Source organism: Camarhynchus parvulus, chromosome 9, assembly GCF_901933205.1.
Source record: "Camarhynchus parvulus chromosome 9, STF_HiC, whole genome shotgun sequence".
NCBI classification, from domain to species: domain Eukaryota; kingdom Metazoa; phylum Chordata; class Aves; order Passeriformes; family Thraupidae; genus Camarhynchus; species Camarhynchus parvulus.
Window position 1 is genome coordinate 8,826,176 of NC_044579.1, and position 23,128 is coordinate 8,849,303.

The 23,128-nt window shown below is 63.5% G+C and overlaps 2 protein-coding genes across 2 annotated transcripts; one reads left to right on the plus strand and one right to left on the minus strand.

Annotated features, from left to right (window-relative positions):
- Positions 1-7: 7 nt before the first annotated feature.
- PRSS56 (serine protease 56) lies at positions 8-6,481 on the minus strand. Its single transcript, XM_030954589.1, has 17 exons — positions 6,396-6,481; positions 5,483-5,644; positions 4,701-4,898; positions 4,137-4,190; positions 3,633-3,822; positions 3,426-3,534; positions 3,172-3,331; positions 2,891-3,033; positions 2,601-2,760; positions 2,328-2,516; positions 2,074-2,235; positions 1,866-1,929; positions 1,494-1,656; positions 943-1,096; positions 756-836; positions 425-531; positions 8-309 (listed from the first exon to the last, which is right to left on the minus strand). Exons 1-17 carry the CDS (start codon positions 6,415-6,417, stop codon positions 136-138), a joined length of 2,292 nt encoding a protein of 763 aa, XP_030810449.1. The 5' UTR covers positions 6,418-6,481; the 3' UTR covers positions 8-135.
- A 2,442-nt stretch (positions 6,482-8,923) lies between these two features.
- SLC12A9 (solute carrier family 12 member 9) lies at positions 8,924-20,517 on the plus strand. Its single transcript, XM_030954746.1, has 13 exons — positions 8,924-9,170; positions 11,249-11,383; positions 11,556-11,693; positions 11,922-12,221; positions 12,437-12,544; positions 12,651-12,762; positions 12,858-13,015; positions 13,274-13,356; positions 13,690-13,814; positions 15,159-15,351; positions 15,516-15,690; positions 16,421-16,567; positions 17,019-20,517. Exons 1-13 carry the CDS (start codon positions 8,987-8,989, stop codon positions 17,852-17,854), a joined length of 2,694 nt encoding a protein of 897 aa, XP_030810606.1. The 5' UTR covers positions 8,924-8,986; the 3' UTR covers positions 17,855-20,517.
- Positions 20,518-23,128: the final 2,611 nt, after the last annotated feature.

The following is a 23,128-nucleotide window of genomic DNA, read 5'->3' on the forward strand; positions in this document are numbered from 1 at the left end:
TGCTGGTGGAAGAGAGACTGAGGTACAATTGGGGAGAAAGGGGTGGAAGAGCCTAAGACTGGGTGTGGAGTGCGTTTGGAGGACACAAGGGACACCTGCCCCAGTGCCCTCTCCCCATGCCAGCACACTGCCCCTTTAGGTTTTCAGCACTTCAAGAGCCAGAGCGACGAGGCCAGGCATGCTACGGGCCAGTGTGTCACTGTCCAGCCCCACAAGGCCAGTGAAGGCCGTGGGGCGGCCCCCCACAGTGGCCCGAACCTGTGCCCGGTACAGCCCCTTGGTGTTTTTGGAGCCCAAGTCCACCAGGATCTGTGGGGAGACAACAGCACCATGAGGCCCAGGGGAGCCACGGGCAGAGTGGGACAGTGGCACTGCCTGGGGGGATGGATGGCACTGGCTGGCTGCCAGGGTGTGTGGCACTCACCTCTTGGAAGGTCATGGCCAGCTGTGCCTCGGGCACGCGCAGCACCCAGGCGTACAGGTCCCGCACCGCGCCCACCTGCGCTGCCGACGCATTGAGGCCAGGGCAGGCTGCAACCGCCCAGACAGGCAGCAGAGACATGGAGGGGACATCAGGGATCAGTCGTGGGGACACCGTGCTGCTGCCCACCACAGGGAGGAGCACCCTTGCTCTGGGGACACCAGGGGAGCACGGGCAGAGCGGGGGAATATAGCAAAAGACAGGGGCGCAAGGCTGGGCTTGTCACCGTTCCCATGGTGATGCCTTGCACCCCGTGGTATCTGTGGGAGCTTACCTCTGCCCACACCTGCCTCCTCATCCTCTTCCTCCTCCACTTTGGGCAGCTCCGTGGGCACCAGTTCTCGTTTCTCCCTCCCTGCCACCAAGAGAGGTGTAAAACACCGCTGGGCACTGGCCGGGCACAGAGCTGGCTGGTGGATGGACACCCTGCGGCCCCACTGCCCCAGTCCCTCCATGCTCACGGGGTTCATGGCTTGGCACGGGGGTCCCTGCCAGCTCTCCAGATGCCCATTGTGGTTCCATGGCTTCCAGGGTGGTGCCAAGGTCCAGCTCTGCCCGCAGCTGGGTGAGGAAGGCTCGTCCCTGTGCCACCATCTCCTCCACCACATCCTCACCCTGACGAAGGGAAGAGTGGGACCAGATGGGTGATGGGGGCACCCGTGGGCACAGCCACGTGCATGGGGGCAGAGTGCAGGGCATGGGTGTGCTGGTGTCAGACAAGGCACTGGTGACATGCAAGTGCTTTGTGGCTGTGTTGGGTCAGACCCTAAGCTGCAGGGTCAGACCCATGGCTGGCTCTGCACTGGCTGGACTCGGAGCACTGGTTTGTTTGGGGAGGGTGAGATGCCCTTTCTGTTGGTGGCAAAGTGAGAGATGCCACTTCTGCAGCTGCACAGAGGACAATGAACCCAAGGGATGTCAGGAGGGGACACAGGGGAACTGAAGGGGATTGGTCCCAGGTGGCCCAGTCGCAAGAGGACAGGCGTCCCCCAGCCTGTCCCTCCCCACATACCTGCAGGAAGAGCTGCATCTCCCCAGAGAGCTGCTCCCTGTCCTGTGTTGTCACCAGGTGGCTGTCCCCTGCCACAGTCCTCAGAGCCTCCACCCAGTCCTGCAACTGGGGTCCCACTACCCCAAAAAGCTCTGCAAAGGGGGGCAGCCGCCTGCCCCCCCACCTGGAAGCAAAATGGGGGGAGCTCAGACTGGGTGGGCAATGCCACCCTCTGCACCCCACCTGGGCACCCTGGGAGAGTGCCCTGGTAGCAGCAAGAACAGGATCCCAGTGCTTCAGGCTGTCCCCAAAATGCCGTGTCAGTGCCCACCAGTATCTCAGCCAGCTCCCCAGCCTCTTTAGCCCCTCATGCCATGGCCCATCATGCCTCACCTGCTGAGGGGTCTCTGGGGTCCCACTGCTGTGGGGCTGGATTGGCCCCCTGCCACAGCCAGGCCTGTGGGGACAAGAAAAGGACAGGACAAAGGATAGAGGAGCCCTGTTGGGAAGCCAGGGCAGGCTGCTGCTGCTCCAACCACCAACACAGGGGAGACTGAGGGGACCCCAAGTGGGCATGGGGTGGTCCAGCCTGGGAGAGTACCTGGGGCATCCCTGCGGACACGGGGAGGGAAGAAGTGCCCGTAGATCTTGCCCAGGAGCTGGGGCAGAGCGCGAGTGAGGAAGGAGAAGTCAAACTGGTTTCGGATGAAGTCCCCAGCCTGGTGCAAGAGATCCACCAAGGTCTGGGCATAGGAGTGCAGCTCTGTGGGCATAGAGGGAGAGACGTGACCCTGACCCCATGCCAGAAACGGGGTCCCTCCCTACACCCTAGCCCTGGCACGACCCCCAGCTCACCACATCGTCTCGTCCTGGCATGGCAGGTCTCCTCGGCCAGACGGGCACAGGTGGCCCGGCCCTGAGGAGCCCGACAGGAGCCGGCGTAGAAGGCGCAGAGACGGGTGCGCTCCGGGGGCTGCTGCTCGGGGGGCAGCTGTGCCACGGCCAGCAGGTCGAAGCAGCTCGGCTCTCGGCTGCCAGGGGCAGCTGTGAGAGAACCGGCGCTGCCATGAGTGCTGAAAACCCCCTGGGCATGTCCGTGCCCCCTGCGGTGCGGCCAGGAGCACTCACAGTCCATCTGCAGACTCAGCCAGTCCGTGAAGGAGGTGACGCGCGTGTAGACTCCTGGTTTGCCCCGCTCGCCGCAGCCATCCCCCCACGAGGTGATGCCGTAGAGGACAAAGTGGTGCGAAGTGGGGTCCTCACATGCCAGCGGCCCCCCTGAGTCACCCTGCGGGGGAAATGCCGGTGCACTGGGCTGGGCTGGGACCCCAGCCATACTGATGGGCTGTGTACGTGCCCGGCACTGTGTGAGGGATTTTTGAAGTGGGGTGCTGTCAGTCCCTCAGGCACGGTGTTACCTGGCAGGAGTCGATGCCTCCAGACAAATACCCAGCACAGAACATGGCACTGGTGAGAAGATCCTTGCCCAGGGCACCCCGGCACGTCTCCTGGCTGAGCAGGGGCACCTGTGCCTCCATCACCACGTCGGCTGCTGGTCCCTCTGCCAGGCAAGGCACCCGTTATGGGGTGCCCTGTGCCCGGACATCTCCCTCTCTTTCACATCCCCCTGCCCTGCCTCCCCGCGCTGGGGTTGGCACCAGAGAAGGCACAGAGGGGAAGACTGCACCGTGTCTCTTACCTTCGTAGAGGGAGCCCCAGCCCGCGATGTAGCAGGGCGTGCCGGGGCTGGGCTCCGTGGAGCCGCTGGGAAGGCACACGGGGCTGACGGTGGGTGATGGGGCCAGCGGCACTGCCAGCTCCAGCAGCGCCAGGTCCCCGTGGAACGTCTTGGGGTTAAACTGGAAGGAGATGCGGGGATGCCCATGTGGGGGTGTCGGTGTGGGCCCCTGGGGCATGCACAGGGAGGTGGGGGTGGTGCCCACCTCCACCGACCTTAGGGTGAGGCAGGATGCGCCGGACGGGGACTGCCCGTTTGCCCGCTCCCGGCTTGCCCAGCTCGTGGTCGCCCACCACCACTGTCCAGGCCAGCTCGTTCCGCTTCCTGGCGGGGTGGGGGGCAGCCGGTTACAGGGGCGATGGTGCTTCCCCGTGCCCGCCTCTGCAGGGCATCATCCCCGCACTGCCGTGCCCGCACCGTACCCGCCAAAGCAGTGTGCCGCCGTGAGGACCCAGGAACGCCCCACCAGCACCCCTCCGCACATCAGCTCCCCGTGCAGCCGCACCGACACCAGCCAGGGCCAGGCGCCCCGCGGGGCCGCGCTGCCGCCCATGATCCGGCCTCGGGGGGCTGTGCCGTTGGCTTGTGGGACCCCGCGGCGCCCGCAGCTCCCTGGGGGACAGAGTCGGGATGACGGGAGCGTCCTGCTGGCCGGCTGCTGGACACCCCGTCTCCCAGGTAAGCTCGGGTGGCCGGGGATGGCCGTGGCAGGTGGAGGGGGTGGCGGGACATGAGGCGCGTCGGGCGCGCTGTCAAGCCTCATCGTACTCACGGAGGCGAGGGGGCGGAGGGCCGGGGGCACCCCGCAGCCCGGCAGCTGCCGACGCTAACCTCTGCCCCCCGGCCCAGCAGGCAGCCGGGGGCCGGGGGAGCCCGCCGGCGTGCTGGGGGGGTGGCGTGGGCACGGCGGGGCCGCCCCGGCTCACCTGGCATTGTCGCCTCCGCTGCTGCGTCAGGACTCGGGGCTGCGGCCACCGTCTCTGCAGGGACAGGCTGTCATGGCATGTGGGGACACTCCCCCCCGATGTCACCACCACAACCCTGCTGTCCTCAAGTCTCTCAAGCTCCTTTCAGTGCCCCCAGACCCCCATCAGCCCGAGCAAACATCCCTGTACCACCCCAGGGAGTGCTCATCACCCCCAGTGACTCAGTATCCCCAGTCTCCCCTTGCCCACTTCTCCCGCCACAGATTGTTCATTGCCCCTCAGTGTCCCAGCCCAACCCAGCCCAATTTGCTCATCGCTCCAAATACCTCCATCCCCTTAATCTCCAATTCCCTTCCCAGATCCGTCTCCCAGCCTTCCATCCCACCAGCGATCCCTTATCACTCTATCATACTCCCACCTCCACCATCTCCCCACTCCATCCCAGCACCCTCTGTCACCCCAGCACCCCATATCCCTTCCAAGCACCCCCTGGGGATACCCCATTTGTTATTGTAGGGTCTCCCATGTCTGGGAGGGTGCAGGGGGGTGCGGGTGCCCACTCACGGCACTCCTGGAGGCGGCGGTGGCAGAGCTGGGCGCTGAGCGGGGCGCAGGTGTGCAGGGCCCCCTCGGGGCGGCACAGGCGCTGGTAGGGGGCACAGGCCTGGCTCAGCGCCCGGTTGCGCTGGGGCAGCTCGGGCAGCGCCTGGGCATCCAGCAGGGCCTGGCAGCTGGGGGGCATGGCAGGGGGCACAGCTGGCGCTGCAAGGACAGCAGGGCTGTGGGCATCGCCGTGTCCTCCATGTGCTCCTCTGCCCAGGCCACCCCCGTCTCTGCTTTGGGATGGGTGGGAAGGGACCATGATAGGCTGTGGAGTCGGCATGTTTTGGTAGGATCTTTTGGGTACTGGGGTACATTTTTGGGGTGAATATCTGAAAAGTTCACAAGGGATCAGGCAATGATTTGGATAGGGCTCCTGGTGATTGGGTAAGATCTAGATACAATGGGAACTGCTTGGGCAGGGTCATTAGCAGTTAGGGATATATTTCAGGAGTCAGGGTGCTGTTTTGGTAAAAGCCAGTAGGTTAAGCCTGGAGGGGATGAGTATGGTTTGGGTAAGATCTTGGGGTATAATTTTGATAGGATTTCTAGGGGATGATGTAGGCATCCAAATATTTGGGTAGGGTCTCCAGGCATGGGTGCAGGTTTTGGTAGGGTCTTCTGGGCATGGGATGGTGTTTGGATAGGACACTTGGGCTTCATTTGGCTGGGGATCCTGGCTTCTATTTGGGTAGGGTCTCCTGGGGACAGGGCAGGGCAGTGGGGGCAAAGGGGTCATGACTCACGTGGGCAGCGGCCGGTGATGTTGGCGCAGGGTGGGAAGAGGCAGGGGGCACAGAGCCCGCAGGCGCCGCGCTGCCGCTGCTGCTCAGACAGCGCCCGCTCCAGGGCCAGCAGGGCGCTCCTCAGGGCCGCCTCCAGCACCAGCGTCCCCCGGCTTGACAGCGCTGGTGGGTGCACACAGGGGGCTCAGACCCCCAGAGCCCCCATTGCTGCCCCCCACCACAGCCACAGGGTGCCCCCAGCCTGCCTGGTGCCTGTGCCCTGGTATTGCCACGGCAGGTGTCAGGTTGGGCATGGCCTGTCACCCTTTGACATTGCCTAGAGTGACAGCCACCAGTGTCACATCCCTGCTGGAGCTGGCACATGCACACCTGGGTGTTTGCCCAGGTCTCTGTGTTCCTGTTTTACATGGAGACAGGGTGTGAGCCCAGGCAGGTGTGCCCACGTGTACCTCTATGCACGCTCTTGAGTGCACACTTGTGTGCACCAGGGTCCGTGTGCCCATGTCTGTGTGCTCCTGCATGTGCCCATGTGTGTGCAGTCCTTTGCCTGCCCTATGTGTGCATCCCCCCTTGTGCCCCTATCTGTGACCACCTGTACCTATGCAGAGCCACCTTCCTGCCAGCCATGCCCTGGCAGATTGTCCCCTGGAAGTGGCACAGTGCTGGCACTGCAGGGCATAAACCACAGCACTCCCTGCACCCCGTGTCCCCTAGTGCCACTGGCAGCACTTGACACTCAGTCCGGGCAGCACAGACATGCCCCAGGTTTTTGGGGGTTTTGACAAGGACCTGGCCATCCTGCTTGTGCTGCCACCCTACCTGAGAGTGAGCCCAAGGGTCCCATCTCCTACAGCCACCCCATCTGCAGCCAGACTCTCCCGCAAAGACACCCCCGTCCCTGCGCCCCACTGACCTTGCAGGATGCTGGCCGGCATGGGGTACAGCCTCTGGCCCACGGGAGCCCCCCCCACCAGCTGCAGCAGTGACAGCAAAAGCACGGGGGGCACCAGCCGGACCCCGAGAAGACCGTCCCGTGTCCTCTTCCCTCTTTGCTCCATCCCCGGGCGGGCAAAAGGGGGCAGGCGGGGGGAACCCCCGAAATGCCCGAGGCAGGCAAGGAGGGATGGATATATACGGTGCCCCCCGGGCGGTGGGAGGAGAGAGGGGCCGGGGGAGCACAAACAGGCGAGTTCATTAATGTCGCGCCAAGATGCCAGCTCGGGGCGGGGGGCGCGGGGGGGGGGCGCAGCCGGGGCCTCAATGCCGCCTTTGTTCGACGAGGCCTCCGGGCGGGCAGCATCAGACGGGCGCTGCGCTCCGGCGCTGCCCGCGGCCCTTGATCATTTTCACGCCAAGCCCTGGCCGCGCCACCCTCCCTCCTGCGGGCCCCGGGCGGGTGGGAACGCACCGGCGGCTGCGGGCGCGGGGGGCCCGGGCTGGGCGTGGGAGCCCCGCCGGCGGTTTCAAAGGCGGGCAGCGGGCCGGGAGCGGCCGAGCGCGCCAGGCGGGGGAAGGGAAGGCGGGGGTGTCCGGGGCGGGGGGTCCCCGCTCTCTCTGCCAGCCCAAGCCTGGCTGAACAGATCGCCCCGCCTAAGGGCGCTGCACCCCCGCGCTGGGCAGCGGCTGCCCCCGGGGATACCCCTCCGATACCCCCGCCGCAGTGTGCCCTGTCCTGTGCAGGGTGCAGGCAGGAGGACGTGCCCCGGCGGGGGCAGGTGGGACCGTGTCACCGGCTGTCCTTCTTGCTTGTCCTCTTCTTCAGCAGCGGGCCCGGGCTGGGGGCAGCTTTGGCCCCAGGGGTGGGAGGGATACACTAACCAGCCCAGCTGGACAGTCTGCTACGCGCCCCCCGCTCGGCTGGTCACTGGCACCACATTTTGGGATGCCACTGCCTTGCCCCAGTTGCCACCCTCCTGTGCCCAGGAGCCCAGCCTCAGCTCCTTTGGTGAAAGGGTAGCTGCATGTCCATGACCTCTTCGTGGTGCAGCAGATGCCCATGCCCCCACCTCTGTTCCTGTAAAAGGAACTGGAGTTTCTGGGTCCCATGTCCATTTGTGGGGTGCCCATCTTTGCTAGGGGGAAGAGATGGGTGCCCGTGTCCAGAGCTCTGTCTTTGCTAAGGGTAGGGGGGGTCCGTACCCTCATGTCCGCTGGGGAGCAGTGGGTGCCCGTGCTCAAATCTCTGTACTCCATAGGGGGTACCCACACCGCGCTCTCTGCCCCCAGTAAGTGCAGCAGGTGCCCGTGCCCCCATCCCCATTTCGAGTCCGGGGGATGCTCGTCCCCATTAGGGGCAGGAGCGGCACCGTGCCCGCGCTCCCCCTTGTCCTCCCGGCCGCGATGGTGCCAGCAGGGCGCGGACAATGCCGCTTCAGTGGCACATCAAAGGCACGGGCTGCCCGCGGCTGGCACGGCGACAGGCCCGCCGCAGATGAAAGCCCCGGCCGCGCGGGCTCCCACCTCGGCCGCGGGGGCACGCTGTGCCTCCGCCCCACGGGGGACGGCGGGGCCGAGTGGGGGGACACAGCACTGCGGCACACAGGGGCGCGCTCTCCCGCCCCGTCCCCGTGTCCCCGCACGGATCCCCCACACCAGTGACACGCGGGGGTCTAATCTCTCTGCTGACCGCAATCGGCGCCCACGCGGGAACTTGAGGCCGGAGTGGTGCTCTCCCCCGGCCGCACCGTGCCCCCCGCTCTCGGTGCCGGTGCCAACCCCATTAACCTAATTGGCGAGGCGCTCGGCCGCCCCGGGCGGCGGTGGCAGTGGGACCCCGGGGCCCGGGCAGATCCCAGCCCTGGCAGCGGGCAGGGGGGGGACGGTGCCCCCGGGGCCCCAGTTGTCCGGTAATTGGCGCGGGCAGCCGAGCCCGGCCGGCAGCGCCGCGGGGCGGGGGAGCGGACATGGGCGGGAGCTGTACCGGAGCTCCCGGGGGTGCCCGAGGGCGAGGCTACGCGAGTCGGTATCAGGTGTTGGCCACTGGGGGGTCGGAGACAGGTGGCGCGTGGCGACGCAGGGGCGGGTTTTGGGGTGCGAGAGGAGTGGGGCGAGTTCGGAGGACGCGAGTGGGGGCACAGTGCCGGGTACCAGAGTGGGGAGACCCCGGAAGGGTCGAGGGTTGGGGGTGTAGAGTGACTCGGGCTGGGGAGGAAGTCACTGTGGGGGTGTTGGGGTGGGGCTTGGGGGGCGGTGGAGGGGACCACTATGGGAGAGCATTTTGGGACAGGGGACAAGAGCGAGGGGTTGTGGGCGGGGCCACTAAAGGGGCGGGGCAGAGTGCACGGTGGGGCGGGGCCTCTATGGTGGGCCAGCACGGGGCGGGGGCCTATCGAGGGGCGCGGTCGGGGGCGTGGCCTGTGCGGCGGCTCGTGGGCGGGGCCGTGTGTGGGGCGGGGCCTGGCGGGTCGGGACCGGGTCGGCGGGCGGGGCTGCCGGGGCGGGGGCCGGGGCCGGGACCGGACGCTTTTCGGGATCGGCGGGGCCCAAGCCGGGCCGGGCCGGGCCATGGCGAGCTCGGAGCGGAGCGCGCTGCTCACGTACCGCCTGTGCGGCGGCTCGGCCGAGGAGGAGCGGGGCCGGGAGCGCGGCCGGGCCGCCGCCGCCGCCCCCCGCAAGCTGCCCACATTCCTGGGCGTTGTGGTGCCCACGCTGCTCTCCATGTTCAGCGTCGTCCTCTTCCTGCGCCTCGGTGAGTGCCGCCGCCCCCGGGGCAGCCCCCACTCCCGGCCGCGGCCCGGGGCCCCTCAAGTGTCACCAGCTCTGTCTGGTACCCCCAGCCCGGCCCCCGTCTAATCCCGGAGCCCCCGCCTCTGGAGCCCCGAGCCGCCCAGTCTTGGTCGCCAGTGCCCTCCCAGTGCCCTCTCCTGGGCCTCCGTCTCTGCTGCAGTCCCAGTGCTCCCCTCCAGTGCGTACCCCAGTGCCCACGGTCTGGGGGCCCCGTGCCTTTCCCCTGCCTGCTCAGTTCCGGAGCGGGCTGGGGTCCCGGTGCTGTGTGTCCCCACCTGACCCCATTAGGCTGGAGGCTCGGGTCTCAGGACCCAGCGACAGGAACCTGCACTACAGCAACCGAATTAGGACTTTAGGGACCCGCATAAGGGACCCTAGTTCAAAACCCTGATGTTCCGGGAGTAGAATCCTGTGTCTTCCCCTAGACGAGATTCCAGTGCCTTCATGTCCACCTGTCCCCTAGTGCTGGGGTCCCGCTGCTTCCCAGGCATCCTGCAGTGGCAGGCTCCAGCACCCCAGTTCTCTCCCGCATCCCATCCAGTGTCCCAAGGGCAGAACCCTGGTGTCCCCCAGCAGATTCTCAGCTTCCCTTCTGTGTGTGTGCAAAGGGCACGCATTGTTTCCCAGTCTGCCCCCACTTTGGTTATGAGTCTGTTACTGTGACCCCTGGGAGACGAAGGGGGTAGGATGGGCATGGGCTGGGGCAGCTGGCAGCCTTTTGGGGGGCCTGAAGGGGTCGGTGCCCCAGCGTGGCCCGGGGCAGGCGGGGCGGGCAGTGTTTGCTCTGGTCCGGGAACGGGAAAAGCTTTTCCTCTTTCACTTTCCGCCCACGGAAAGCTCAGGGCGGGAGTTGGCGGCGTGCCCGGGGGCCCCGCCGGGCCATGGGGGCCTTGAGACCATTTCCCTGTCTGGGACACCCCCGAGGATGGGGGCACGGCCATCACCCGTGTCATCATTCACCCCTTTCTCACTCCTCTGCCTGGGGGCTTCGTAGAGGCTCTTACTCCCCCAGCCCCACAGCGGGCACGGCCTGACCTGGCCCCCGCCTGGGGCTGTGTTACCCCGGGCAGCGCGGGGCTGTAGGGGAGGTGCCGGGTGGAGGGGAAGGAAAGCTGCCAGGAAGGGGAACTTTCCCACTCTGGGGGGTCCAAGGCTCTCCCTGTCAGCTCCCCGCTTCCCCCACACCTCACATGCTCCCCCGATCTCCTGGGTTAGCAGCCCCTCCTGCTTAGGCCCGCAGTGCTTTTGGGGCATCCCTTTATTTCCACCAACATCCCCACCCCCCCTTAGATCCGGCACTCGGATGCCCTCCGGCTCTCTGGAGACCGCAGCGGGTGCCCTCAAGCCCAGCCTGTCGCCCCGAGGGCTCCTTGCGGTGCCGGTGCCCCGGTCACCCCCCCTTGCCTCTCCCGCGGGCACATCCGCGGCCGGGCCTGTGGCTGAGATAGGGCAGCGCCCACAGCCGCGGGCAGCCCCGTCCTGCCCGCAGTGTCGCCAGCCGGGATCGCTCCGCCGGGATCGCTGCTGTCACCCCGGGCAGGGCCGTGGGGCTCTGGGCCCTCTCTGCGGGAACACCCACCTGCCCCACCGGGAGCGGAGCCGTGGCTGGCAGGGACACCCGGACTGCTTCTACTTCCTGCTGCGCTGTAGGCAAGCAGGCAGCAAGGAGATCCCTGTGGGGAGCTCCTGACTCCCCACTCTGGGAAACAAGGGTGGCAGCAGGGCACAGGGGTCCCAGCAGCGGAGCCGCTTCCCTATTTGTTTGATTTTTGGGCACACTGAGCCACACACGGGTGGAAAATGGAGATACCCTGAGAGAGGGAGACACTGGTGTGTGCTGCTGTGGGTGGGAGGTGGAAGCATCCTCATCCTGGATGGAAGGGGGCTGGCAGGTCCTGGGGGAAGCTGTGGGCACAGGGATGGGAGTGGCCGTGTGCCTCAGTGGGGTGAGGTCTGTGTGGTGGCAGTGCCCAGGGACTCTGTCCTGCAGGTTGTCCATGCTCAGCTAATGGGCACGCTGGCCTCTCCCATCCTCGGCAGGGTTCGTGGTGGGTCATGCTGGGCTGTACCAGGCCCTGGCCATGTTCGCAGTGGCATATTTCATCATTGGCATGACGGTGCTGTCTGTGTGTGCCATTGCCACCAACGGGGCACTGGATGCTGGAGGAGCCTACTGTATCCTTTGCTGTGGGTGCTGCTGGGACAGGGCATGTGGGACAAAGTTGAGTGACTACCCAGTGGCCTTGGGGTGCCATGCTGAGGCTGGGACCCTGTTGGCCTGGGAGAGAGGGGTGGGAGCATGTGATGGTGGTTTGTGCTGCTGACATCTTCCCTTGACTCGAGCAAGATATGATCAGCCGTGCCTTGGGCCCGGAGTTTGGGGGCAGCATCGGGATCATGTTTTTTCTGGCCAATGTGTGTGGCAGTGCCCTCTATGTGCTGGGGCTGGTGGAGGCAGTGGTGGACAGCTTTGGGATCCCGCCTGGTGAGTACCGCCCTGTGTGGTGGCAGGGGACAGCAGGTGTCCCTTACCTGAGCAGCCCTAGCTCTGTGCCAGGCACGCTAAGCACCCTGCCCAGCCAAGCCAGCCATGGCTCACCCAGCCCTCTGGCCTGTGAGTTGGTGCCCATCATGCCTGACACAATGCTAGTAGCTCTCAGCTCCCTGTGATGCCCCCTCCGAGCTTGGCTGATCCTGACTTGTCTCTGCCCAGGGCAAGAAGCGGGCACAGGCGTCCACGTCCTGCCCCAGAGCTACTGGTACGAGCTGCTCTACGGCACCGTGCTGCTGGCCCTCTGCCTCCTCGTGTGCCTCGTGGGTGCCTCCATCTACGCCAAGGCCACCTTCCTCATCTTCCTCATCGTTGCAGCTGTCCTGGGCACCATCCTTGTCAGCTTCTTCGCCACACGGCCCCTGAAGGTGCCCATCCGCCTGCCCAACGGCAATGGCACTGAGACTGATAACGGCTCCTTCACCGGCTTCTCCCTCAGCACCCTGCGAGACAACCTGGGCGGTGAGGAGAGGCTTCTCCCACCTGCCTGCTGTGCCCACTGGCACTGCCACATCACATGGGGCTTGCTCGAGGGTGGGGGCAGCTGGTGGGCACAAAGCAGGTGCTGTGGGGTGGTTTCTCTGTAGATTGTGTGTGGGCACATGGAGGAGAGGGCCTGTGGTGGGGCTGTGCCACCCTGGACAGCCTGTCACAGCCCCTGTCTGTGTGTCCTGCAGGTAAGTATGATGTGGACTACACCACTGGGCAGATGATGAGCTTCAGCTCCGTGTTTGCAGTGATGTTCAACGGCTGCACTGGCATCATGGCAGGCTCCAACATGTCAGGTAAGGACAGGAGGTGCCTGGCAGGGTGGCACCAGGAACAGGAACTGAGAGAGATCAGGGGTGTGCTGTGCCTGTGGGCACTAATGCTGCCTGCTCCTGCCCACAGGGGACCTGAAGCGCCCGAGCTATTCCATCCCACGGGGCACCATCTCTGCTGTGCTCTTCACCTACCTCGTCTACAACCTGCTGGCTTTCCTCATGTGTGCCACCTGCAACAGGTATGGCCACCTCTCCACATGCCAGGGTGTGCCTGGTGCCAGGGCTTGCTGGCCTGGGCCGAGGCAGATGCCAGTGTGTCTTTGTCCCTCTCCAGGACCCTCCTGCAGAAAGACTATGGCTTCTTGCGTGACATCAGTATCTTCCCACCGCTGGTCACTGTGGGCATCTATGCTGCCACTCTCTCTGCAGCCATGAGCAACCTCATCGGGGCATCCCGCATCCTGTATGCTCTGGCCCGGGATGATCTCTTTGGTGAGTGCCCAGAATGCCCTGGCACTCGTTGGAGCCCCCTCAGCAGGTTGTCCCTGCTAGCCCTGACATCAGGGAACGCCCTTCTTGGTGCGGAGGTGATGGTTTGTGGGTTGGTGTGTGCCCATTTGGGTCACCCGCATGTCCTGGAATTTGCCCCCGCCCCAGCACTCAGGGTGGGGATGGGATTCCTGGCTGGTGGTTGAACCTGTGGCTGCCTACTGGGGTGTCCCAGCCCAGCCTCCCTGCTCTGCCTTGCAGGCCGGGCACTGGTGCTGGCCAAGAAGACATCTGCCAGTGGGAACCCAGTGATGGCAGTGATCCTCTCCTGGCTGGTGGTGCAGGTGAGTTTGTCAGCCATGCTTCTTTCCTGGCCTCGCTGGGTGACAGTTGGTTGTCACCTGGGCTGGGTGTTGTGGAGCCTGGCATGTGCCCCTGCCCTGTGGAATTCCTCTTCCAGCCTCCCTGTCCTGGGTGTCCTGCTGCAGTTGTGCCCCTACCTCCCTGAGATGGGAGGTATCCCATCAATTAAGGATAAATCAAAAAAAGGGAAAGGGATTCCTGTCTGTACCCTTACTCATCATACCCCTGGGATACACCCCAGGTGGACAGGGGTGGCTTGGGCACATGCCTGACGTGCTGTCCCAGGGTATGCATTCACCCTGTGCTCTCTGCAGCTTGTGCTCTTTTCTGGGAAGCTCAACACCATCGCAAGTGTCGTGACAATCTTCTTCCTCCTGGTTTATGCCACTGTCAACCTGGCCTGCCTGGCACTGGAATGGGCCTCGGCCCCCAACTTCAGGTACCCACTGCCACAGGGGCGAGAGGCTGTGCTGAGATGCTTGGCAGGCACCCATCCCTCCATTCTTCTATCTGTGATTCCCCTGCCACCTCTGTGCCTGAGATTTATGATGAGATGGTGGGCAGAGATGCTGAACTCCCCTCTCCTGGGCATTAGAGGGACAAAGACACCCCTATCCCTGGGGAGAGAGAAGGGGACAGGTCCTAGAATGGCACTGGCTTGGCATGGTTCTCGTGCACCGGCACTGCTTTGCTGAGTGGATATGGATAAATCCAGCACCATGGGTACCACCCGCCCCCTCCCCTCAGGCTTCCAGAGGTAATTTATAGCCTGGGCCCGGCCGGCATCCCCCGGGCAGTTTGCCAAGCAGTGATGGAGCCCGCTTTCCATTAGCGCTAATTAAACTAACGGAGAAGGGGGAGGGAGGAAGGAGGATTCTGGGTGGGAGGAGGAGAAAATATCTTCCAGGAAGAAGGAGTATGTGTAGCAGGCAGGCCCAGCCTGTGGTACAAGGTGTGGGGTGCTCTGATGTGAGGCTGGGCAATCGTAGGGCTGCCCAAATCTGGGGTGCAGGGAATGGCTGGGGGAGCCTGATCTCCCTCCTGGGTGATGCCCACTGCCCTCAGTGCAGGATGCTAACTCCACAGCAGGGAGAGTCCCCCAGGTGGGCAAAGGTGTTGCACAAGTAGGGCTGGGTGGCACTGCCTGGGAGTCCCCCAGAGGCCCCATTCCCAAAGGAGAGCTGATGCCTGTGCCAGGCTGTGGCTTGGGCCCCATCTGCCCTGCCCAGCTGCTTCCTTGACTTGGCACGGAATGGGGCAGGATCAGTGCCTGGGGGGAGCCTGCTGGGATGGGTAGCAACAGGCCCCTCACCCACCCCACATCTGGTGCCTCCCCCCTCCCCTCACTGAGGTCTGCATCAAGCACAGCGGAAAAGGATTTTAATTACCTTTCAGGAAAAACAGCAATTAGAGAAAATAACAGCTTCTCGCCTCCCCGCCTCTGCCTCCCTGCACCAGAATGAGTGGGGACCGTGGCTGGCAGCGCTGCCATACACTGCCCATTACTACCTGGGTGTTCTAGGACAGTGCCAGCCCCATGGCCATCATTGCCCTGTCTGCCCAGGGTTGGCAGCAACAGGCTGCCCACTGCCCTGGGAGATACCATCTCCCCTCCATAACTTCTCCTCCAGCCGCATGAGGTGCCCAACATGCCCTGGGCTGGCATAGCAGAATCACTGGGGGTGGGTGGTGTGGCCCTTTGGCACAGCTGCCCTTGCTGTGCCCTCCCCACAGGCAGCATGGGCACCACATGATAGCAGGTGTCCCCTCCTCCCTGCTGCAGGCCCACTTTCCGGTACTTCACCTGGCACACGTGCCTGCTGGGCATCGCAGGCTGCTGTGTCATGATGTTCCTCATCAGCCCTGTGTCAGCCTCAGCAAGCCTGGGCTTCCTCCTCCTCCTCCTCCTTGCCCTTCACTACCTCTCACCCAGCAGCACCTGGGGCTACATCAGCCAGGCCCTCATCTTTCATCAGGTAAGTGCTGTCCTCCTGTTGTCCCCTTATGGGGTGGAAAGCTGGTGTTCCCATGGCAGCTCAGCTGTGTCCTGGGCAGTATGTCCTCAGGACTGGCATCCCCAGGGGGTGGATTGGTGAAACAAAAAGGGTTCCTCATCTGTTTCCCTCCCTCTGTCCTGCAGGTGCGGAAGTACCTGCTGATGCTGGATGTGCGGAAGGACCATGTCAAGTTCTGGCGCCCGCAGATGCTGCTGATGGTGCAGAACCCGCGAGGCAGCGCCCGCCTCATCGACTTCGTCAATGACCTCAAGAAGAGCGGCCTCTACGTCCTGGGCCATGTGGAGCTGCAGGACTTGGGTGAGGATTTGCACCCTGTGCTAATGGCCTCTGCACTTTGCTGTGGTGCCAGAGGGCTCCTGGGCTTCTTGGGTTGACACTGCTGACCAGTTGATGGCTGGGGAATGTCAGTGTTTTGGGCACATGTGTGGCACATTGGGCTTGCCTGCTATGGGGACATCAGTGAGTTGTGTCTGTCCCATCCCTCCTGTGCACACACACTTATACATGTGTGTGCATGAGTGTCCATCCCTACATGTGCACGTGGGGCTCCTGCATGTGTCAGTGTTGGCACGCACACGAGGCATGTGCCAGCCAAGTTAGCACCTGTACACACCCAGCACACATGTGGGCACACACTTGGCACAGCCTTGCACACGTGTGTGCCTGTGTCCATCCTCACCTCACACCTGCTGCTGTGTGTCCAGGTGCCTTGGGGGTGTTTGCACTCTCATTTGTGTTGGTTTGCACACGTGTGCTCTCCCTGGCACATGACATGGCTGATGCACAGGCTCTGTTCCCCCTTCCCTGCTGTTGCTGTGGTGACTAATGGCCTGAAATTGGGGAGTGGGGATGGGGCTGCCTGGGGTTTCTTATACATTTATGTACAATTTTATATCTCTCTCTGTAAGCACCTCTCCATCTCACGGGTGCTGGGGTGGGCACAGGGTTTTGCAGCAGGGGTGGACAGCAGGGTTAGCCCCAGTATGGGATATCTGTCCCACTGATGCTGGTTTTGTCCCCCACCCAGACATGCTGCCCTCAGATCCGCTGCAGCCCCAGCAGGACTCGTGGCTCAGCTTGGTGGACAAACTGAATGTCAAGGCCTTTGTCAGCCTCACCCTTGCACCCTCAGTACGGCACGGTGTCCGACAGCTCCTCTTCACCTCTGGCCTTGGTAAGTGGTGCCTGGTCTGGACATGGGTGAGGGTCCATCCTGCTGTCCCTCTGGGTTGAGAAGTGCCAAGGGGTTTGGAGGCACTTGAATGATCGATGCCAAGCCAAATTTGCTCTTGGAAGCATCTGGGATGAGCTGTAGGGGGTTTGGGGTTTCGAAGCATCACTGTTGGCAGTGTTGAGGGGCTTGAAGACACCTGGATGAGCTATGCCAAGGGGTTTGGAAGCACACAGCGTGGGCAGTCCCAAAGACAAGTGGGAGAGGTATTGAGTGGGCAGTGCAAAAATCAAGTCGGGTCTTTGAGCTATCTAGATGTGATCCTGAGGAGTCTGAAATTGGCAGGGTGAGCAATGCCAAAGTCAAGCTGTGGTTTGTTGACACCTGCAGTGCCAGGAGGGCTGGTGTAGCCCTCTGCTTCTGCTCAGCTGGGCTGGCACGGTCTCTCTGGCAGGCGGGATGCGCCCCAACACCCTGGTGCTGGGTTTCTACGACGACGAGGCGCCGCAGGACGGTCTGGCCCGGCACCCTGCCTTCACCAGCGCCCGTGAGGAGGTTCCCCTGGGCTTCCCCCCGCTGCGGGCAGCCACCACTCCCAAACTGCTGTCAGCCCGGGAGTACGTGGGCATTGTGGCTGACGCCCTGAAGATGCTTCGCAATGTCCTGCTGGCCCGGCAGCTGGAGAGCCTGGACAAGGCCTGGGAGCTGCGGCGGGCCGCCAGCCCCCCGCCCACCATCCACGTCTGGCCTGTCAACCTGCTGCGGCCCGACAGCGCCCGCTATGCCGACACCTGCAGCCTGTTCCTGCTGCAGATGGCCTGCGTCCTCAACATGGCGCGGGCCTGGCGCCGGGCCCGCCTGCGCCTCTTCCTCTGCGTGGAGGCGGGCACCATGCCCCATGCCCAGGAGGAGAAGCTGCGCCAGCTCCTCAAGGACCTGCGCATCCAGGCCCAGATCCAGCTGGTGCCCTGGGATGCCATCACCCGCCTGCACTGGCAGACCTGCCAGGGACCCTCAGGAGGGCCAGCGGAGGAGGAGGAAGAGGAGGAAGGGGTTGTGAACTTCCCGACCAACACCACCCAAGTGTCAGATGAGTACGTGCGTGCCGCCAACAAACTGGTCCTGGAGCAGAGCCCCGCGCCGGCCGTGCGCTTCCTGTACTTGCCGCGGCCGCCGGCCGACACCAGCCTCTACCCGCTCTACCTGCACCAGCTGGAGCTGCTCACCCGCGGGCTGGGCCCCACCGTGCTGGTGCACGGGGTGAGTGCTGTCACCAGCACCCAGCTCTAGGTGACCCCCAGGTCCCCCTTGGCTCCCTGCACACTCCTTTGCCCAGTGCCTTTAGCAGCCTGAGCCTGAGGATGGCCCCAGTGTCTCCATCCTGGAGGGCAAAGAGGGTACCCCACAGTGAGAGGTGGGTGCGGGGAGGGGGTTTGATTTTTGGGGATGTCTCCTGCAGAGGATTAAAGCTGCCCTGGCAGGATCCCGGCACAGCTCTGGGGCTGGATGGGCAGCACGGTGCATTCACGGTGCCTTTTCTTTGGAGTAGGGCATAGCAGGGTCCTGGGGGGGGCAAGCGCTGGGTGCCCCAGTTGTCTGCTGGGAGCCCCTTAGTTGCACCCTGCAACCCCCTCTGTAGTTCCTCCCCTGCCGCAGCCCCCATCCTCTCCTCCGCCAGCTCCTCCGGGCACCCAGCCAGCAGCGGGGATTGATTAAAGGCAGCCTCGACCTTGGTGCCCCAGCTCCCCGCCATCCTCCTGCCTTTCATTAGGAAAAATTAAATGGGAAAGGGTGGGGGAGGGGAGCCTGGAGGCCTGGGCTCCCTGTGTGAGGCTGGGTGGGTGGGGGAAGCAGTCGGGTGCTGGCCCTAATGGCTGCAGCGTATGGCATCCTGGGTCTTGCTCCGTACCCCCAGTGCTGTTGGAGGGGGGCTATCCAGATGCTTTAATCTGTAGTCCCCCCACCCCTATGGCTGCTGATCCCCTGGTGCTGGCAGAAAATGGGGAAATTATTTGTGGTGGGGTCCTTACCCACACACCTGGGTCTCCTGACCTGTTTTTTGGGGCATTTTTATTTCCCCACACACATCATGACCTGCAGGGGGAAGCTGGCCTTGCCCCCTGCCCTCCCTTATTGATTAGAGAAGGGCAGGAAATTGCCTGGGTGCTGGACGATAAATCCATCGGGTGCCTGGCAGGTGGGCAGTGTGCCCAGTGCTGCCTGATGGATTGCTTCCTATTAGCCCCAGCACGGGGGGTTGCTTCCAGCCAGGCTGGGCTCCAGCATGGGTGACAAGTGTGGCACTGCTGCCTGTGCCTGCTCTCACCAAATTTGGCACTGCTGGCTGGCAGCTCTGGTCAGGCAGAGGGCTGGCAAAACCCAGGTGGTTGGGTGCAGCTGGGGGGAAAAATGTTGGAGACCCACATTTTGCAGTGGATTGTGCCCTGGCTGGGGAGGAGGAGGCTGGGGCTGGCTCTGCTCCCTGCTGCTGGATCTGGGTGCCCTGGGGCGAGCACCACGTGTCCCACGGGATTTATTTACAAACAGTCAGAAGCTGGCACAGGGCAGCCTGGCACCAGTGGGACCCGGAGGCCTATAATGTTAATTATCACCACGTAATTAAAAGCCCATAAAAAGCCTCACACTTCATTAAATTAAAGCTTCCCCTGACTGTGCCCATGGGCTCCAGCAGAGTTAACCTTGGCCATGCCAGGCACCAGCACCTCTGCAGGCAGGGTCTGGCGCTTAGGGGGGCATGGGACCCCAGGCTCAAGACCATGCAACCCCCACAGCATTGCAGGGCATGCAGCATTGCCCATGCATGAGCACTCTGCAACACCATTCGTGTCACACCTGGGCCACATGTGCCTGGGCACAGCCAGGGCTGCTGTCCCAGTCAGAGATGCCCACGCAGGGACACGGACATGTGTGCCCATGGCACCACTGCAGACACACTGTCACACACCCCGTGGCACGGGCAGGGGCTGGCATGGGCACGCACAGGCACAGCCAGGTGTGTCCGTGCAGCATCACGGCCGCTGCAGAGGCGGCACCGCGCGCCCGCGCCACGGCTCCGGCAAACCAGCTCCGGCACGCACCGCCCACGCGGCACACACCTACACAAACAGCAGTTTTCCTCTTTCCCAACAGCCAGAGGTGCAGACAAACAGCCACACTCACACCCTTGCATCTCCTCCAGACTCCCACCCATTGCTGTCTGTGCCCAGAGGGGATGGACTGTGCAGAGAGCACCCATCTGTGCCTGCCCCCTCCGTGCCTTGATTTCCCTGAGTGCTGGGCTGGGCTGCGGTAGAGCCCGGTGAATGGGGAACCCCCCCAAACCCTCCTGGTGCTCTGGATTAGGGGTGCTACGCCAAGGTCTGGGCGGGGATACAAAGTGGGGAGGGGGCCCACCAGCACACGAGCAGGGACGTGTGTGTGTATGTGTGTAGATGTTCACACAGGAATATGCATAAACGAGGAGAGAGTGAGTGTGCGTGTGCACATGGAAGGGGGTGCTGTGCTGGGGGCTACACACGTGCACAAGGGCTGTCTGTATGTGCACACACATTGGTGTGGGTGTATATACCCACCCCTAGGTGTGACACCCTGATGTGCACACAGGGCTCCAGGAAGGGGGAGCCAGTGGAGCACACACCCTTGGCACATGCATCTGCCCAGAACCCCAGGACTCTGCTGCCAAGTGGGGCCGTGGGCAGGGGGCTCCGGGGGCGGGTGCCCATGTGCTGGCCCTGCGGGGGTGGGCAGCCAACAGGGCCTCGGCTATTTCTTGGAAATTTTGCAGCATTCATTTCAGTGCAAATAAAAGCTGTCATTGCCGGAGAAATGATACTGATCGGGGTCTGAAAAGACAGCAAATTACCCGCCTGAAAATGCACCGCTGGAAAAAAATGCATATTAAACACACAAAAAGGCACTTTGCCATCAGCCGCGCTTCCCCCGCCGCTCCAGAATAACCACACTTTACATAATTCTCCCTCTCCACCTCCGAATTAATTTCGCAGACAGAGGCAGAGGCAACCCTCTGACAATAGCGGAGGGGAGACGCAGCGGCTGCGGGGGGAGTGGGGCTGGGGGCTGCTGGGGGGTGCTGTGCTCTGAGTTGGGGGCATGGCACTAATGGGATGCAAGGTTTGGAGCTGGGGGAAACCGAGGGGTTTAGGGGAGGAGGGGGACGACTGAGGGGTTTGGGAAAGGTGAGTCCACGGGTGAGGGTTGTGGGTAATGGGTGGATGCACCCAGCTGTGGGGCGGAGCGCTCTCGTACTCCCGCCTTGGGTGCAGGGGATGGGACTTATCACCCACCCTAAGCAGGCAAGTCTTGGGCCAGGTGTTTCCTATAAGGGGCAGCCCCTCACTGGTGCAAACCTCCGCCAGGCATGTGGGTGCACCAAAAGGCCGTGTTGCCCACCCAGGCTGACACTCCCACACTAGCATCCCTCTGAGAAACCCCCGGGAACCTGCCCTGTTTTATTGGGCGTGAAGGCACCATGCCCTGCGCCCCAGCACTGCCGAGGGAGCACAGTGGGGGTCTGGAGGTGATGGTGGGGGGGTTCATCTGGCTGAGTGCTCAGCGCTGATGGGGCTGACAGAGGTGAGAGCGGGTGGTGGAGGTTGGCACCGCGCTGCTTTGCATTTTCAATGACAGACCCATGCCGGGTGCTCGGGAGAGTGGAAAAATCTTATTTGTCACCTGCTGGCGATGCGCGGAGGCTCCCGCGCCGCGGCTAATCTTGGGGAAAATGAGGATGCCGGCGGGGTGGCCCGCGGGATGGGCAGGGCGGAGCGGGGCTGACGGGCTGGCTGATGATGAGCGCCGGGCCACGGGATGCTCACACCCTCCTGGTGATCTCTGGGCGTGTTGGCCCCATGGCACGGATCCTGCTGTTGGGTGTGTGTGGGCTGGGCAGCGCTTGGGCATCCAGAAGCAGGTGTCCTGTCCCCCAGCCCAGTCTGCAAAGGGGTAAACTCTTTTCTTCCATTCCAGCTCCAGCAGCAGCTTGCCTCGCAGTACCAGTTCCACAGGTTGGCACTGCCTGCACATCCTCTCAGGGCACTCAGCGGACCTTTTTTGGGAAAGTCAGCATTTGGAAGAGGCTGCAGGCACTGCCTGATGCCCCATATTTACCCACAGGTGCCCATCCCACACCTGCTATACCCTGGCTTTTTGAGATGCTAACACCTGCGGGACACCGCAGTGCTCTGCGGCCAGCTCAGATTTATCCATTATTTTATATCCACACGCCTTTAATTTTTACAGCCCTGTTGGAGCAATACCCAGGGCTGTTAATAACACCAGGCCCTCCCCGCCCTCCATGTGCATCCATCATGCTCCAGCCAAGGTACCAAGTGTGTCTCAGGCCTGGGTAAGTGCAGGCATGGGGAGTCCCATGCTCGTATCCTCCAGCCAGCACCCTCATGAGCAGCAGGGTGGATTCCCTGTGCCCAGCCTGACTGGGTGCCCTTGTATCCCACTGGGGTTGGTGATACCTGGCTGCTTAGGGTACCCGAGCCTGAGGCGTCTCTCTTGTGGGATTGATGATTCTCTCTGCCTTGGTGTGGGCCCCATGAAAGCTGAGCTGCAACACCTGAGCTTGTGCTTAGTGTGCCAGGGTATGTGTGGATGGCAGTGAGTGCTTGAGTGTGAGAGCATGTGTGAAGGCACAGAGTGTGTGTCTGTGCTGCTGCATGTCAGTGTGTGGGTGTACACATGATGTACATGTGTGCCACTACCTGTGCAGGTGATGCTGGGTCTGGCTGCTGCAGAAGGCACCGTGCCCAGGCCATGCCCAGCATCCCAGCACAGAAAGAGCAGCCTCAGCAGCCCCAGGCACCGAGAGCTGTGCCTGGGGCCAGACCACAGTACCCATAGGACAAGAGACCAGGTCCCACATCACTGAGCCACCTGTGCCATGACAAGCAGGGCCCCATGCCACAGCACAGCACCCAGTATGTGCTGTCCCACCCCAGCACCCAGGAGACCCAGAGCCCTCTCTGAGCACCCAGGGATGTGCTGGCACGGGAGGGTGAGGGTAGCAGGGCACCCCTGAGCTCAACAGGCAGGATGGCCGCGGGGGGCCAGAGTACCCAGGCACTGCAGGGGGCCACCGTGGGAATTGCTGGGCTATAAATCTCCTTGCTGGGCCCCCCCCGTGGCAGAGCAGCTCACGATATTTATGTTGGGGATTTATCTGCAATGCAGTTTAATATTCCCGGACCTTTGCCTGTGTGTTCAGATGCACGGCTTCCTCCTCGTGCCACCCCTGCCACCCCCGTGCCCACCATCTCACCCGGAGCCTTTCAGGCTCTGTCTCCTGCCCACCCGCAGTCCTGTCCCCTGCACCCGCCCTGGCAGAACGGGACCGGGCCGGGCCGGGCCCCCAGGGTGCCCGGGCAGGGAGGGGGTGCCGCGGTGCCGGGATGCTCCTGGCACAGACCGTCGGCCGTGCCCACCCGCGCCCCTCCTGGGTGTCCGGCTGCCGGGGGGTGGCGTCAGGGTCCCCGCACGGGGAGTGCCAGGCGGACTGGCACTGCCAGCCCTGTG